This window comes from Crotalus tigris, unplaced genomic scaffold (genome assembly GCF_016545835.1).
Source record: "Crotalus tigris isolate CLP2741 ecotype Arizona unplaced genomic scaffold, ASM1654583v1 scf7180000019078.1875890, whole genome shotgun sequence".
Taxonomy (NCBI): Eukaryota; Metazoa; Chordata; class Lepidosauria; order Squamata; family Viperidae; genus Crotalus; species Crotalus tigris.
The window spans coordinates 54,275-68,748 of NW_024097364.1; the positions used below are offsets into that span (position 1 = coordinate 54,275).

General features: G+C 39.5%; 1 protein-coding gene across 1 annotated transcript; it reads left to right on the top strand.

Moving 5' to 3' along the window:
• The first annotated feature begins 27 nt into the window (after nt 1-27).
• Nucleotides 28-10,366, top strand: LOC120315339 (C-type lectin domain family 4 member G-like). Its single transcript, XM_039359542.1, has 7 exons — nt 28-205; nt 729-889; nt 3,706-3,792; nt 4,425-4,559; nt 5,191-5,345; nt 8,418-8,518; nt 9,832-10,366. Exons 2-7 carry the CDS (start codon nt 871-873, stop codon nt 9,959-9,961), a joined length of 627 nt encoding a protein of 208 aa, XP_039215476.1. The 5' UTR covers nt 28-205; nt 729-870; the 3' UTR covers nt 9,962-10,366.
• The last annotated feature ends 4,108 nt before the right edge of the window (nt 10,367-14,474 follow it).

A 14,474-nucleotide genomic window follows, 5' to 3' on the forward strand; every position in this document is an offset into this window, starting at 1 on the left:
AAAGAGATATAGAACTGTCTCGATCGGGCGTCTAGCGCGCGTCACAAACTCAAAGCAACTGGGAGGCAAGCAGGAGGCTTAATCGGTATAAAATATCATTATAATAAACGAATTTTGTTTCATAACAACGGCTGAATGCTGCAAAATGATATGCTCATCACATTACAATTTGTCCTAATTGGAATGGCTGTTAGAGCAAACACGGGTGAGTTCAAAAGAGAGGTTTTATATACTTACCTTAGGAAATAAATTCTGGCTTGAACTGTACAGTAAAACTACAGTTATTAGTTTTGCTTTGCGCACATGGGAGATTCAAAACACCTCAACAGTCACTTTTCCAAAGGGAAACCATTTTATGAGAATATGACTGTCAAGTTCAGATGTTTAGAAGAATAACAGAATTGGAAGGGATCTTATAGGTCATCTGGTCCAATCCCCTGCTTAAGCAGGAGACCCTATAGCCACCCTATACCATTGTACATTGTCCTCAAATATTTTGAAATCCTTTTTCATGTTTCCTAGCTCTTTGGTTTCCTAATTTTTCCTTTCCCTTAATGAGAGGACTTCCTTTGAAACAAGTCTACTTTATCTGGATTCACCATATTTTTCCCCATAAAGTTGCCATTTCCTTCCCTGTTAGCTCTCACTCAATGAAGGGACTGAGTGACAACTAAAAAAGTCCCAGCATGGAAATGTTTGTGCTTGTTTGTCTGGTATCTAAACTACAGGAAGAACTTCTTGGAGTTTTGCAACACAAAAAAAAGCGTTGCCATCCTCTCAAAACAAAATACTGATTGTCTTTGGGGAAGTATCTGGATCCTATTTTAGAAGAAATTTCTGGAGCCCTATCATACCGGAGGAATAGGAAATATGGAAGGCCAGATGCAAGGTAGGAAAAGGCTTCTACTAATAACTATGAAAGCTATATTTTTCTATGGCAACCTGAACCTCTTCTTTTGCTTTGTCCACATGAAATTACTATGTATCATCCACAATGCAAGCCTGAGGCAGCTCAAAATCATTTTTAACTCTTCCAGTTTTTTAAAAAGTGTCTTTTTTCATGACATAATGAAAAACAGGTATGATCTGGCACATGTTACTGACCACATTTGCTTTTGTGGTCAAGGTTAGGGAACCGCTTACCTACCACTAACCACTTCAGGCTACTCTGACGTTCTATAACACTTTTCAGACCTTATGTGGTTTCCTGAAAACACACACAGGTTGACATAAATCTGGTCAGAGCAGTAGTTTGGTAGTTCTGTCACCAATGACTGCATTACAAGTTTTCTCTTCTGCTGCTGACGAGTTTCATATGGCTCATTGCAAAGTCAGCCAGATGTTCAGACTGTATTTGACATTTTTATCCACCTATTAAGTCCTGCCCAAGGACCTGAGATGTTTAATGGTGTCAGAGGAATTGTCGCAGAATGTAAGTTGTTCCAAGTAAAGCTGCCTTTTGCAATTGACTTATGGTGAATTTGTCAATGCCAATATGTTCAAGTGATGCTCCAATTGTTTTGGGGTTGCATCTAAGGTGCCTATTACTATTGATACTAACTTTGCTTTCTTTTGCCAAAGTTGTTCTATTTCTGTTTACAGGTCTTTATCTTCTCCAGTTCTTTCTCTTCTATTCTTCTGTCTCCAGATACTACCACATCCACTATCAGACCTTTTCATCTTTCTTATCGACACTTGTTAAGTCTGATGTGTTATGTGGCAGGTGCCTGCCTGTTTGAATTCTAAAGTCCCAGAGTATTTTAATTATTTTTATTATTATTTTATTTCCTCTGAGAACTTGTACAAGATCAGAGAAACACTTCCTGGGGCAGAATTGGGTACTAATAAAGGAGAATATTTCTAGCTCAGGACTGAAATGAGGGGTCCTTGGTGCTCTCGGAGCTTGGTTGTTTTCTTGCAGATGTTTCATTACCTAAACTAGATAACATCATTAGTGCTAGTAACATCACTAGTGTCTGCACTTCCCATAGCTGTTTTATAGCACAATAGAGTTACTTATATTCCAGGCTGGATGGAAGACAACGGATGCCATCCCATCCCATTCTGGCTGTGGTAGCATCATGGGCCAAGGTGATAGTTGTGAATCTGAAACTCTTCACTAGCATGAAACTGGATTCCTTGAACTTATAGCACTAGTCAGGAGCAGAACTAACTCATGATCATTTACTCACTTCTGTTTCTCTTTGTGCTCCCATCCATACCTTTGACTTTTTGCTCTTCCACCCTTCATACCAACCAGAACTTCACCCCAATTCACCACACACCCTTCCTCCATACATATACTCTGTCAGCTGGGCTACTAATCAGAACAATGGTGGTGCAATAAAGGGGAAAAGGCCTATCTTAGGGTCAAGTTTTGTGAGAACCAGTTTGGCATAGTAGTTAAAGAACCAGGCTGGAAATTAGGAGATTGTAAGTTTCAACTCCTACCTTGGGCACAGTGCTAGATGGGTGACCTTGGGCCAGTCTCTCTTTCAGGCCCAGGAAATAGGCAATGGCAAAAGAGGCATTTCTGAAATCTTGGTAAGAAAACTTCAGGGAGTTTTCCAGGTGGTCACTAGAAGTCATCACTGACTCAAAGCCCCTCCCCTTCTAAAAAAATCTAGTGCCAAAGGGCAGAGAATGTGGGAAGGGGGGGGGGCAAAGGATAAAAGCATCTGAATATCTGGGAAAACAGGAAAGGCCCAGGGACCCGTGAAGCGAGAACAGTCCCTAGTCTGGACTAAGAATCAACCTGACCCTGTTACCAGTCCATTGCAAATAGAACCTTTAAAGTCAACTTCAGGCGTATCCAGGACTACCATAGGTCTTTGCAGTGCATTATAAAGGCCATCAGGGAAATCTTTGCATTCAGGAGGAACAAGATTGTGCTCAAAATATAGATTTTTTTAAAAAAAAATCCTACTCTTTAGAGCAGAATGGTGGCAGAGTAGAGGTGAGAGGCATGCTCAAGTTAGCATCAAGTTTGATGTGAGTTAAGGAACCAGGCTGGAAAGCAGGAGACTATAAGTTTTACTTCTGCCTTGGGCACAATGACTTGCCCATTACTTTTGCCTGACTTTACCTCATATGTGGCTATAGCAGTGGTTCTCAACCTTTTTAATGCCGCAATCCCCAACCAGTCGTAAGTCGAGGACTACTCAACCGGTCATAAGTTGAGGACTACTCAACTGGTGCAGCCCTGTTGCAGAATGGGACTTTTGGCGGGCTCAGCAGGGCAGAGACAGCCTGGACAATTCCTATTGGCTTTTGAAAGCCAATAGAATTAGACTCTATTCAAGAGAGTCTATTCTATTGGCTTTCAAAAGCCAATAGAATAAAAGGGAGTAGCACAGCTAAGGAAAAGGGGGAAAAAATGTCAGACTGCGTTGTTTGGCGACCTCCGTGAAATGGTCGTTCGACCCCAAATGGAGTCCTGACCCACAGGTTGAGAACCACTGGGCTATAGCCTTTTTACACACACACACACACCTCAAGTGGTGAACATACCAATATTTCTTCCTTTTCTGAGTTGGGCTGAAAAAGTGTATCTCCCAGCTAGTTTTTCATGCATAAGGCAGGAACTACAACTCACAGTCTCCTGGTTTCTAGGCCAACATCTTTAATCTCTACACCAAACTACACCAAGCTTTTATTATATAGCAACTTATACAGAGCAGAACTTAACAGTGTTTCTTTTTCTAGTCTTTGGAAGCAATCTGGACAATTCTGAAAGAAATTATCAGAACGTTGTACCTCCAAATAGAACAAGAGCAATGAAATCAAAGTCAGGTATGAAAAACACAAAAGCATCTAGGGATGTAAATTTAAAATCATGGGGGATTTTTCTAGTGTGGGAAAAATTAAAAAGTCTCAATGTGAAGGGGAGATATTTATGATTTCATTGACCCCCTCCCCCGACATGCTCTATTCATGCCTATTTAAACAATTGCTATATTATTAACAGTGCTACAGAGGAATGAGATGGCGATTTTATGAATATTTGATTGTGAAATTGTTGGCAGTCTTCTAGTTTTTTTTTTTTATTTTATCTCGAAGCATTTTAAGGTCTAGGTGGCTCTGTTGAATTGTATAGTATCTTCAATAAATTATAAACCAGAACTTCTGGTTGCCTTTTTAAACCTCTCTGTCCTTCTAGAAGAACAGGTTTAAAAAGTATAAAAGTTTATGACATATGGCCAAGGTAAAATTATTTTGACCTATCTCACCCATCTTTCCCTTCATATCCCACAGTGTCCCCTTCCCGGGGATGGGAGGGAGATAAATTACTCAAGCATGGGCCCTTTTCAGTATTCTGACTTTTGTACATATGCCTCCTTCTGGTTATATACGTTTGCTCTGCTTTCTTCGACCAGCCATCGAACAATATAGTAATCCATTTACTTTCTATTGGTTATTTACAGGGGCATCTTCATTTGTGCATATTGCCAATCATACGGGTTGCATCTCTTCGAGAGCATCTAAGATCGTCCTCTACATCTTGGTGTGTGTATCCCTGTTGATGGCAACAGCTGCTTTCCTGCTGGCCTTTTTGAAATGTATGTTCAATCGCATCCATGTTAATTGTCATTATCAAACTATGCTACAAGACAACTCATTTATGGGCAATAAGAAATAAATTAATTCAGCTTCCCACCAAACAATAGGTTCACTATACTACTTTCATTTCCTTTTAATCAACCAATTTTGTAGGTGACTCATGCTATTGCATTTCTCTTGTACGGTTCATTCAGTCACCTAGATGCAGAGATAGAGGAGAATTATATGATTCGTACAGGAAGCAAAAAGTGGTGATCTGGTGAGAAAATCTTTGGCCCTGTAGAAATGCAGTATGCCTTCAGAAATATACATGCTTTGGCTATCCAGAGATTGGGGAAATTACTCCATTTTAAAGCTGTAATAAGTAGAGGGGTTGAAGGAAAATCATAGAAACATAGAAAATTAATGGCAGAAAAAGATCTAGTAGTCCATCCAGTTTACCCTTTGAGGTTCTTTTGTTAGTTTCTTTTTAATTAATTAATTTTAGTATCATTTTTATAAGTCTTAGGAAAATGATAGCAGATGTTTTTTATTTGTACCATATTGGCATAGTTGGTATAGTAATATGGAAGTATAGAATCCTTGCAACACCCTCTTACTTACCATATTGCATGGCTCTGTGCCCTGCAGTTATCCCTCAGTGTCCAAAAGGCTGGCTGAAGTTCCAGACAAATTGCTACTACTTCTCTGCTGATCAGCAACCTTGGGAGAAGGCAATGAGTAACTGCCAAAGCCTCAAAGCTCACCTGGTAGTGATTGATGATAAAAATGACACAGATAAACAGGTGAGCCATTCCTTATGAGACAGGTTATCTTGCCCTCTAAAGTTTTTCCTGCTACCATTCCTCACCCAGCCCTATTCTTACGTAAGGCACAATACAAACATTTGCAATTGAGCGTGGTTCAAATTTTGTTCTGCCATCCATTTCCTAAATATTAAGTATATGAAAGAAATCTTAACATTTTAAGAGGAGGGCATATCTGCTGAACACTCTCTGTTTTATTAAAGATTTGAAACTTTCACAAAAAGAAGCCCCCCCCTCTCTTTTTTATACAAAACACAAATATTTTTAGCTAGCTGACATGTACACAGGCATAAGAGAGATTCCAGATGGAGGTTGCATTATTCCAATGCATACTGAAAAAAATATATTGGCATAACAATTACTGATCTGATTGTTATTCTGAATTTATCCTCTGAACCTTCTGTTCTAGCTTGCTGCTAAATGGTGGTGTCCTGATTTATAGTGTGAGAAGGACAAGAATTAGTGTCGAATTCCCTCTCTCTTCCTTTGCACTAACACTCCTTCCTCCCCCTCCCATTATTGCTCTTCAGCTGCTATTCAGGGTGATCTACATTTTTAAGCCAAGTATTGACTTGGAGACCTAGTGGATACAGAGGAGAGTCCACTGTGAAATAAAACAGTCTCCCCACTGCCTCAAGTAGAATATCCCTAGAATATAATGCCAGGACCAGATGATTAGTTGCATCTGCCCACACCATCACAAAATGGCCAATAGATGCCACATTGATTCCATCTCCAGGGAGTTACTTGACTGTAACACTGAACTGAATGTGAAATAGCTCATTGTAAAACTCCCAAGCCTGTGGCCAATTTAGGGGCGGGGAACTTGCTTTAACACAGTGGTTCTCAACCTTCCTAATGCCGTGACCCTTTAATACAGTTCCTCATGTTGTGGTGACCCCCAACCATAAAATTATTTTCGTTGCTACTTCATAACTGTAATTTTGCTACTGTTATGAATCGTAATGTAAATATCTGATATGCAGGATGTATTTTCATTGTTACTCATTCAAATGATCATTCTTTCACATACGTATGCGGGTTAGAAATAAGTTATCCAATCTCATGATTCCTCAGTGCAATTTGAAGTGATTTATTTTTCTCATTTGCACTGAAAATTAAAGGTAATTCCTTTCTATGTTTTTTTTTAAATTCCCATTCAAGAAACATTCAATGAACTCAGGCAAGCAAGTTGTTCTTTGTAGGTGGCACTTTAGCTTATATTAAAAGTTCCAGTCAGATGAAAATAAATCAGCAGGTTACAGGGTGTTCTGTGAAGATGTTCTATAGCCATCCATTTTAAATAGGGGACATCTGTTTCAAAGTTGTTTTCAATCAAATGATCTCCCATGATGAAGTTGTGTCAGTGGGAGACAACTGACAGAAGTTTTAAGATCAGTTTGTGAAGCCTGTTCAAAAGGTTTTTCCTCCAAACCACATTGTGATCAATTCCATGGCACATTTGCTGCTACACAAGGCCAGCTGTTGCATCTGTTTGTCTTCTTTGTTAGTATCCTCACACAAAAGCAAACAAAAAAAGCACACACATTCTGAAACTCCACCATCACCTGATGATTCTTTCTTTCGTGTAGGTGTGGGAGGGAAAAGCTGGCTTGAAAGTTAAATACCAGGAAGAACTAATTGTTGCATCATGTTTATAGTACACTGTGTACTTATTAGGCCTAATACAGATTACATTACATTATCCATGGGAACAAGTTACCTGGCTGCCCTTCTCCAAGACACTTGGGTGTTTTGAAAATAAGTACTGAACGACCTCTTGCACTGACCCTCTAACTCTCATTCCCTGCCGTATAAGAGGCAGGTATTTTGTCAGCTGCACATTTCAACTTTGAGAACTTTTGAGTGCTGGCAGGGGGAAGAAGTTCCTTCATTGCTTTTTTTCTCCCCAAGCCATGATTGAAGGCGGCAGGAAATGCTTCTCAAACCGAAAAGAACCGAGTTTAATCCAACTGGCTTCTCTCGGGGTTCAGCACCAATGACTTTATTTATTATTCGAGGGCTGAGGAAAAGGTTAAGTTTGGAAGAGGGAAGAGAGAGAGGGGTGAATGCTGGAAGAGTTGTCTCAGTGCCCCGTCCCCGCGTGCGTGTGTGTGAAGGTCGCATGCGAGTGGCGTCGGTGTCATGGGGGGGAGGAGCCAGGCAAACCTGGCCTCTCTTGTTCTCTGACGTCTCGACTCAGGCTGGGCAGCCTTGGGGCTGGAAGGCGAGGAAAGCAAGGCCACGTGTGCTCAGGTAAAAAGCGCTCCAGCCCAGCTGCTGGCCGTGAGACATGCGCATTGCAGAGCGCCCTTTCACCTGCTCAGTTATGCCAAGTATGTGAGCCCGAGCAGCAGCAGTGGCAGCAGCAAAGAGCGAGAGGCGCCCAAGGACCAACTGTCATCATGCCAGGTACTCGTATATGGGCGTATCTGCATGTGGGCGGACCCGCCTGGGGACGGATAGAGAAGCAGTGTCTGGGTTCCTAAGACCATCAGAAATATGTGTTTTCCGATGGTCTTAGACCCCTGTGAAAGGGTTGTTTGACCCCCGAAGGGGTCGCGACCCACAGGTTGAGAACCGCTGCTTTAACATCAAAACAAATAAGGACAACTTTAAAGCGCCTCAGGTATGAGTTGAGGATGAAATGAAAACAAGATCAGGAGGAAAAGGAATTTTGCCACAGCATGTTTGAAGTATACTTGAGTGCAACTGGGAAAAGATAATTGACCACAATGTTAATCCCAATCAACAGAGTTATCTGTTGAAGCTTACTGCTGGATGGTATTCTGGAAATCTCTGAATTTTCCTTTCAGTAAAAATAATTGAGATTCATTAATTCACATCTTTGTGTTTGTATTTTTAAAGAATTTTCAAATAGAGCTTTTTCTATAATCTTGGATTGTTTTAAGAGAAGTGAAATTCAATAAATCTGCTGCAATCCCAGTTTGGGTGAATGCCACCAGTACCCTTAGTCCTGATTCAGTGAATTGGATCTTAGTCATAGCTCCAGACATTAATATAATCCTTTTTGCTTTAATTTTTCCCCAGGGATTTCTGGACCATCTAAAAAATTCTAGCTATTGGATTGGCCTCAGGAGGCACCCTAAAGACAAGTGGATGTGGATAAATGGCAAATCCTTTCAAGAGGCGTAAGTAAAAGTTACTGATGATGGCTCTTCCTCTGATTGTTCCTTTCTTGATAAGTCTTTTAGGAGAGAAAAAGAGAGAAGGAACCTCTAGGAAAGTAGCCACAGATGAATGGAATTGAAATAGATTTTTCAAAACATTTTAAGATATGTTTTGATTATGGTGACACTTTTACATCATAAGTAGAGTAGTTCAAAACCTCTTGCTTGCAAGGGCAAACTATCACTCAAAAACTATGTGCTCAAAAGAAAGGAGACTGCTTCATGGAGATCTGCCCATGGAGGAGTCTATTATAGGCTGCTTTTCAAGGTTTCCCTCTTCTTCCGTTATAGAAAGTCTGGAGAGCAGAGGGAAAATCATAGCTTTTGAGCAACACTGAGGAGGAAATGTGTATCTCTTGGTGGCATCTCTTCCATAAAAGTCAAGTCCTGGATTACACTCCTAGCTAGAGATGCCACCAAGAAAAGTTAACAACCATATTTACCTAACCATTGGGTAAAATCCTTAATGGAAGAATACCCTAATTCATCTAACATGAGAACCTGCCTATTGACTGAGGAAAGGATGATGGGCAGTCTTCCTTTTTATTCATGGCTGCCTTCCCAGGTTGAGTGGTGGGTGATACACTGGGAAGAAGATGCCAGGGGGGAAACTTGGCAAATAGCCAGCTAGATATTACAGTCAGAACAGATCTTTGTAGAAAGATCAGACACTTTTTCCATTTTGTTCCAAATCTCATATATTATTTTGTAACTGCCTTCAAACACAATTGCGTAGTTAACCTATCCACAGTGGATTGCTAAGTGTTGTTGGAATTTTCACTATTGCTATCCCTGTTAGAAAAAATTTGCTTGAGTGTTGAATTATAGCTTTGTTACATTTTTCCAGATGCTATAGGTTTTTTATTTTTGTATATGTTTTTAGTATTTTTAATACCCAAAGTCAACATGCATGAGATGGGCAGCCATGTCAATCCACTGAATAAAAATAAACATAGTTTGGTTCCTCTCAAAATCTTTACTTAATTCTTGTTCCTGTCTGGAGAGATTGGTGAGGGAGAAAAATGAATGAAATATATAACAAATAAAACCATTATCTACACTGAGATATTTCACAGATTAAATAGTGATATTCAAGCATCGTACAAACTATCACTTTAATTTTGGTTCCAATAGATTGTAAGAAAAAGCTATATCCTAGCAGTGCTAAAGAACCTTAGGTTGAAAGTCATCCTGAATTTATTTGTTCTTAATGGATACTGTAGGATACTGTACTGTATTTCTAATAATTAATGCCTGGCATTTTTTCTTAACAGGACTCAATCTATTGAAAATAATAAAAAAGAAGACTGTATGTATAATCTCTGGAAAGATTCTAAAAGTAGGAAAAAGAAAACGGCTTGTACAGAACGTTTTCCTTATATCTGTGAAAAAGAGCAAACATAAAATTATGCAATTTTATAAAGTTTACCTTTTCTTTTTTTGAAAAAATCACGTACTTCATTATTTGATAGTTTCTATCCAATTTCTTAGGGAGTTACAATTTTTCAAATGCTGCAGTAATCAGAATAAGACATTCCAATTAGGAGATGCTGCTGCCTAACAAACACAACTTGTCTTTTCTTGTTTGTTTGTTTTTTTATTTTATTAAAACAAGGTAAGGGTAAAATAGATTGTAAGGTGGAGCATATTTTAAAAATGTTTTAAGGAGTGTTGTAACTTGAAGCTAGAAGAAGCATCCATATTCAATCATTCTAACTTGAAAAACACTTGTATAGATAAAGCTAAGATGTGACATAAAATATTAATGTAGCCAACAAGCAGTTTTTAATAAATCTGTCTGGAACTCTAGAGGTTTTCAAGGTTTTTTTTTTTTTTTGCTCTTATATTAATGTTTTAGCAACTGGTTAATGACCACTATAAAATTATTTTGTTTTGAATTTTCTTGCTTTTCTCAAAGTTATCCGCACATTTATGAATAAATTTAATAGCTTTACACTTGCTTGAAACATCACACTTGTGACTTATTTTATAGACCAAACAACTATGCATAGTGTTCTTGTATGCAAAGAATTGGCAACATATCCTAGAATAGGAGAGCAAGTTCCTATAGTTCAATTCTTCTGGCAGAAATATTTGTCCCCTTGATAGCATTCCTGATGGCATGCTACTGTAATTGCTTCACTCTTGTTCAATTCAGATTATTGTTCCAATAATATTTTGCCAAAGTGGGTTGAGAATAACATAACAGCATAGCAAATATGGGGTATTTAGTCCATGCTCCTGGGAAAGAATTCCTACAAATACTTGATCATGTGAAGTTGTACCTGAAGTTTCATTTTCAGGACTACCTATATTCCTATAATGAGCTGATAATGATGGGGGAATGCCAGGAATTGCTAGGAATTTAGAAATAGAAGCTACTATATTTGAAAGCCATATTTTAGCTCTTGAATGTGTTGCCAGTGGAAGTAATCTTTTGGAAGGTGAGAGTTATCCTATAATTTTATGCCATCAGTCCTAGAGTATATCTGTTCTTTCTCATAACACTTCCAGTCTGTCTGCCTTAATTTACACCAATTTCATAAACATATCAATCCTGTTAGATCTAGCAGTTCTTAGTACAGTCTGTAATCACATGTAATCAGTTGTTCAGCAACAGACGTTTTCTTGAAACTAGCACTCGAAGACTGCTAGAAGAGCATAACTATATAAAATGTGTATCGTGGAAGAGGAAATGGACTTCAATTGCATGCTGGGGGGAGGGAATCAACCTAGACCCCCAATGGTCTCCCAGTTCTAGGATAAGACTTCAATCGCAGTGCAGACCAGGGTAGCAATGGATTTCCCCCCCCCCCCCCCGTGGCTTCATGTAAATGTTGAAAAATGGTGGCAGAAGATAACTAAGTGCTATGATTTATGATAAAGACACAGCCATAGACCAACCTTTGGTTCCTCACAATCCTCAGCTAAAACTGCCCAAAAAGCAGAACCACTGAATGTGGGAATTCTTGAAGGGGGGGGGGAAAGGATTGTTTTGGACATTTCAGTCTTATCTCTGAATTAAAGCATCAGTCCATCGTTTAGGGATTCTGTGAGAAAAATGGTGAAACAGCTCACAGACACCCTGTTTTCATATGCTCACTAATAAATAAGGGTTGGAATCTCTTCATCTAATTTCTGAGATCCTGTAAATTAACCCATTTTCCTGGCATTACATCTGATTAATGAGATTTTGGTAAATGTTGCTTCCTTGGCCGCGTATTGCTTGTAGGGCTTGACACAATGTGAACCAGTTCCTCCAATCCTCACAGATGATTCAGGAGATACTATGGGGGCCTAAAACAACCAGGGCGAGCATATTCTTATTCAGGTCTAGGCAAAAGTCAACTATTTAGCAATCAATGCCATCTCTCTTCCATGCCCAGGGTTGAATCTTGGCTGGTATAGATAATCTGCCTTTTCCTGGTCATTCTATAACTGGCTCCCACCTCCAATGCCTCAATAGACCCCTGTAAAAAGAGAAAGTTGTAGAGGGTGAGATACCAGTAGTTATTCAGAATAGCTGTATCCAAAGAGGATCTCTTGAGGAAAGGTTATAATATATTCCTTTATAAGGCTGCCAGGACCTCCTACAACTGGAGCAAGGCACACACAACTTCCTTGATTCAGCTTGTCAGGTTCTCCAGCCATACGTGAGTCAGGAAGAGCAGGTGTCTAGCAACTTCAGTGTTTCTCAACCTTGACAATTTTAAGGCATGTGGACTTCAACTCCCAGAATTCCACAGCCAGCATTGCCGGCTGTGGAATTCTGGGAGTTGAAGTCCACATGCCTTAAAATTGTCAAGGTTGAGAAACACTGGAGCTGATAAATCACTGAAGACATATGAGAAGTCTATCCACTGGTGTCTGTGGACCAAAAGGAGTAAAACTACTACATAAACGCGGCATAGACTTTTACGTTTCCTAGGTTGTATACTTTCCTAAAACATTTGTTGCAAACACTAAATTATTTTTTATCTCTTTCTCCCTATCCTGCGTAGTATAAAAGTGATGGATTTCATGAGAATCTTCTGGAATCCTGTCCATGACGTCACTCGGATGAGTGGCTTCTTCTTTGCTAAGGCAGGATTGTAGATCAAGGATTCTTTACATGCCTAAAATCCTTCAATTCAAACCCAGACCACTCAGGTTAAGAGGTGGAAGCCACCCCTGATACAGGAACAGATCCTTGCTTGAGGACCTGGAGGGCTGCTGTAGATCCAAGCAGAGCGCTTTGAATATGGGGTTAAAGGCCCATTGTTTGCAATATACATATTTGCTCCACTTTATGAACATTTGCTTATTCTATTTGCTTATTCTATTTATAATCTGCCCCAGTTCCAAAGGATTTTTTTTGTCAGTTTGGTGTAGTGGAGAAGGTGCTGGCCTAAAAATTGATTGGCTGTGAGCTCCTGTGACATGAAAGCTGGCTGGGTGAACTTAGGGCCAGTCTTTTTTCTCAGCCCATCCCACCCCAGAGAGTTACTATGGGGAGAATAGGAGGAAAAAGGAGTATTAGATATATTCACTGTCTTGAGTTACTTATAAAGTAATGAAGAATTTAAAACAATTAAAATTCTGCATAACAATTGGAAAAATAAAACAAATGAAAGAAAAGAATCCAATTTCAAACTCTCAGTCAATCATCTGGAGTCAGTAAAATAAAACAGGTCACATAGTTTTCGAAATAACAACAAAATGAGAACTGCAGATACTCATTTATCCCCTTGGCAACCAATGCAGTGTCTTTAATATACATGTTATTCTAAATGGATAAAGAGTTATCTCGGCACTGTGTTTTGTGCCAGCTGCAGTTTCTGGGTTATCTTTTAATACAGCCTCACATAAAATAAATTGTAGTAGACCACTAGAACATTTTGCTCTATTATAATGTTGAAAATTCAGGATGTTTCACATGCAGAATTCCAAATACCAGGCTCAGCTAGCTTGAGAGTGTCTAGCTAGTAGGAACATCCACAAGGGGTTCAACAATATCAAAATGGCAGGCATGACTAAGTGACCAAAGCCCATCCTTTTTCATTTGCATGCGTTTCATGTGATTCATTTAAAAAGGGTGGAGCTTCAATAACTGCAGTTGCGCCTGCCATTTGATGTCATTGAGTCCTCCCTGAGAATGCCCCTACTCTCCAGATGTGTTGGATTAAATCTTACTATCACCAAGCATGGCCAAATCCTCCATATGCTGAGGGTGCTGGGTTAGGGAAGGCTGATGCTACCCTTATTTTCTTTATATTTTTAAAAGCAAATGCCTGCCAAACTAACCTATGATCTTCTTATGAAACCAACTTCCTCATCTTCTAGATCTTTTGGAACTTCAACTCATAAAATTCCCCATTATAATGACTAAAGATTATATTTTTTAAGCATTCAAGGAGTTGAAATTCCTTCCATCGTACTTGGTGAGCACTAGAGAGGCTATTCATCCATCCATCCATCCTTCCTTCCATCCATCCACAGTGAACACTGTTGATCTATTTTAGCTATCCACTATCTAGAACAGGGGTCCCCAACCCCTGGTCCATGGACCGGTACCGGGCCATGGCATGCCAGAAACTGATCCGCACAAACAAGCAAAGCCCCATCTGTGGGACGCAGGCAGCACACAAAACCACTCAGTCTCCGGTCCATGGAAAAACTTTTCTCCACAGAATCGGTCCCTGGTGCCCCAAAGTTTGAGGACCTCTGATCTAGAACATGTCACAAAGATGCTTTTCTAAAAGCAATTGGACTTTCTTGGGTTTTTTTTTCCCTTGAAAACATTTTGCTTCTTATCGAAGAAGCTTCTTTATGAGAAACAAAATGTTTTCAAGGAAAAAAACCCAAGAAAGTCCAGTTGCCTTTTGAAAAGAATCTTTGGGACAACCATTACATGGACAATTGAGAATCTCCATAAATA

What these genes read in the sequence shown, in the direction of transcription:
- LOC120315339 (XM_039359542.1), top strand. An exon ending in CCTGCTGGCCTTTTTGAAAT is followed by an intron (nt 4,560 to 5,190) that starts GTATGTTCAATC and finishes TGTGCCCTGCAG; the next exon opens with TTATCCCTCAGTGTCCAAAA. An exon ending in AAAATGACACAGATAAACAG is followed by an intron (nt 5,346 to 8,417) that starts GTGAGCCATTCC and finishes ATTTTTCCCCAG; the next exon opens with GGATTTCTGGACCATCTAAA.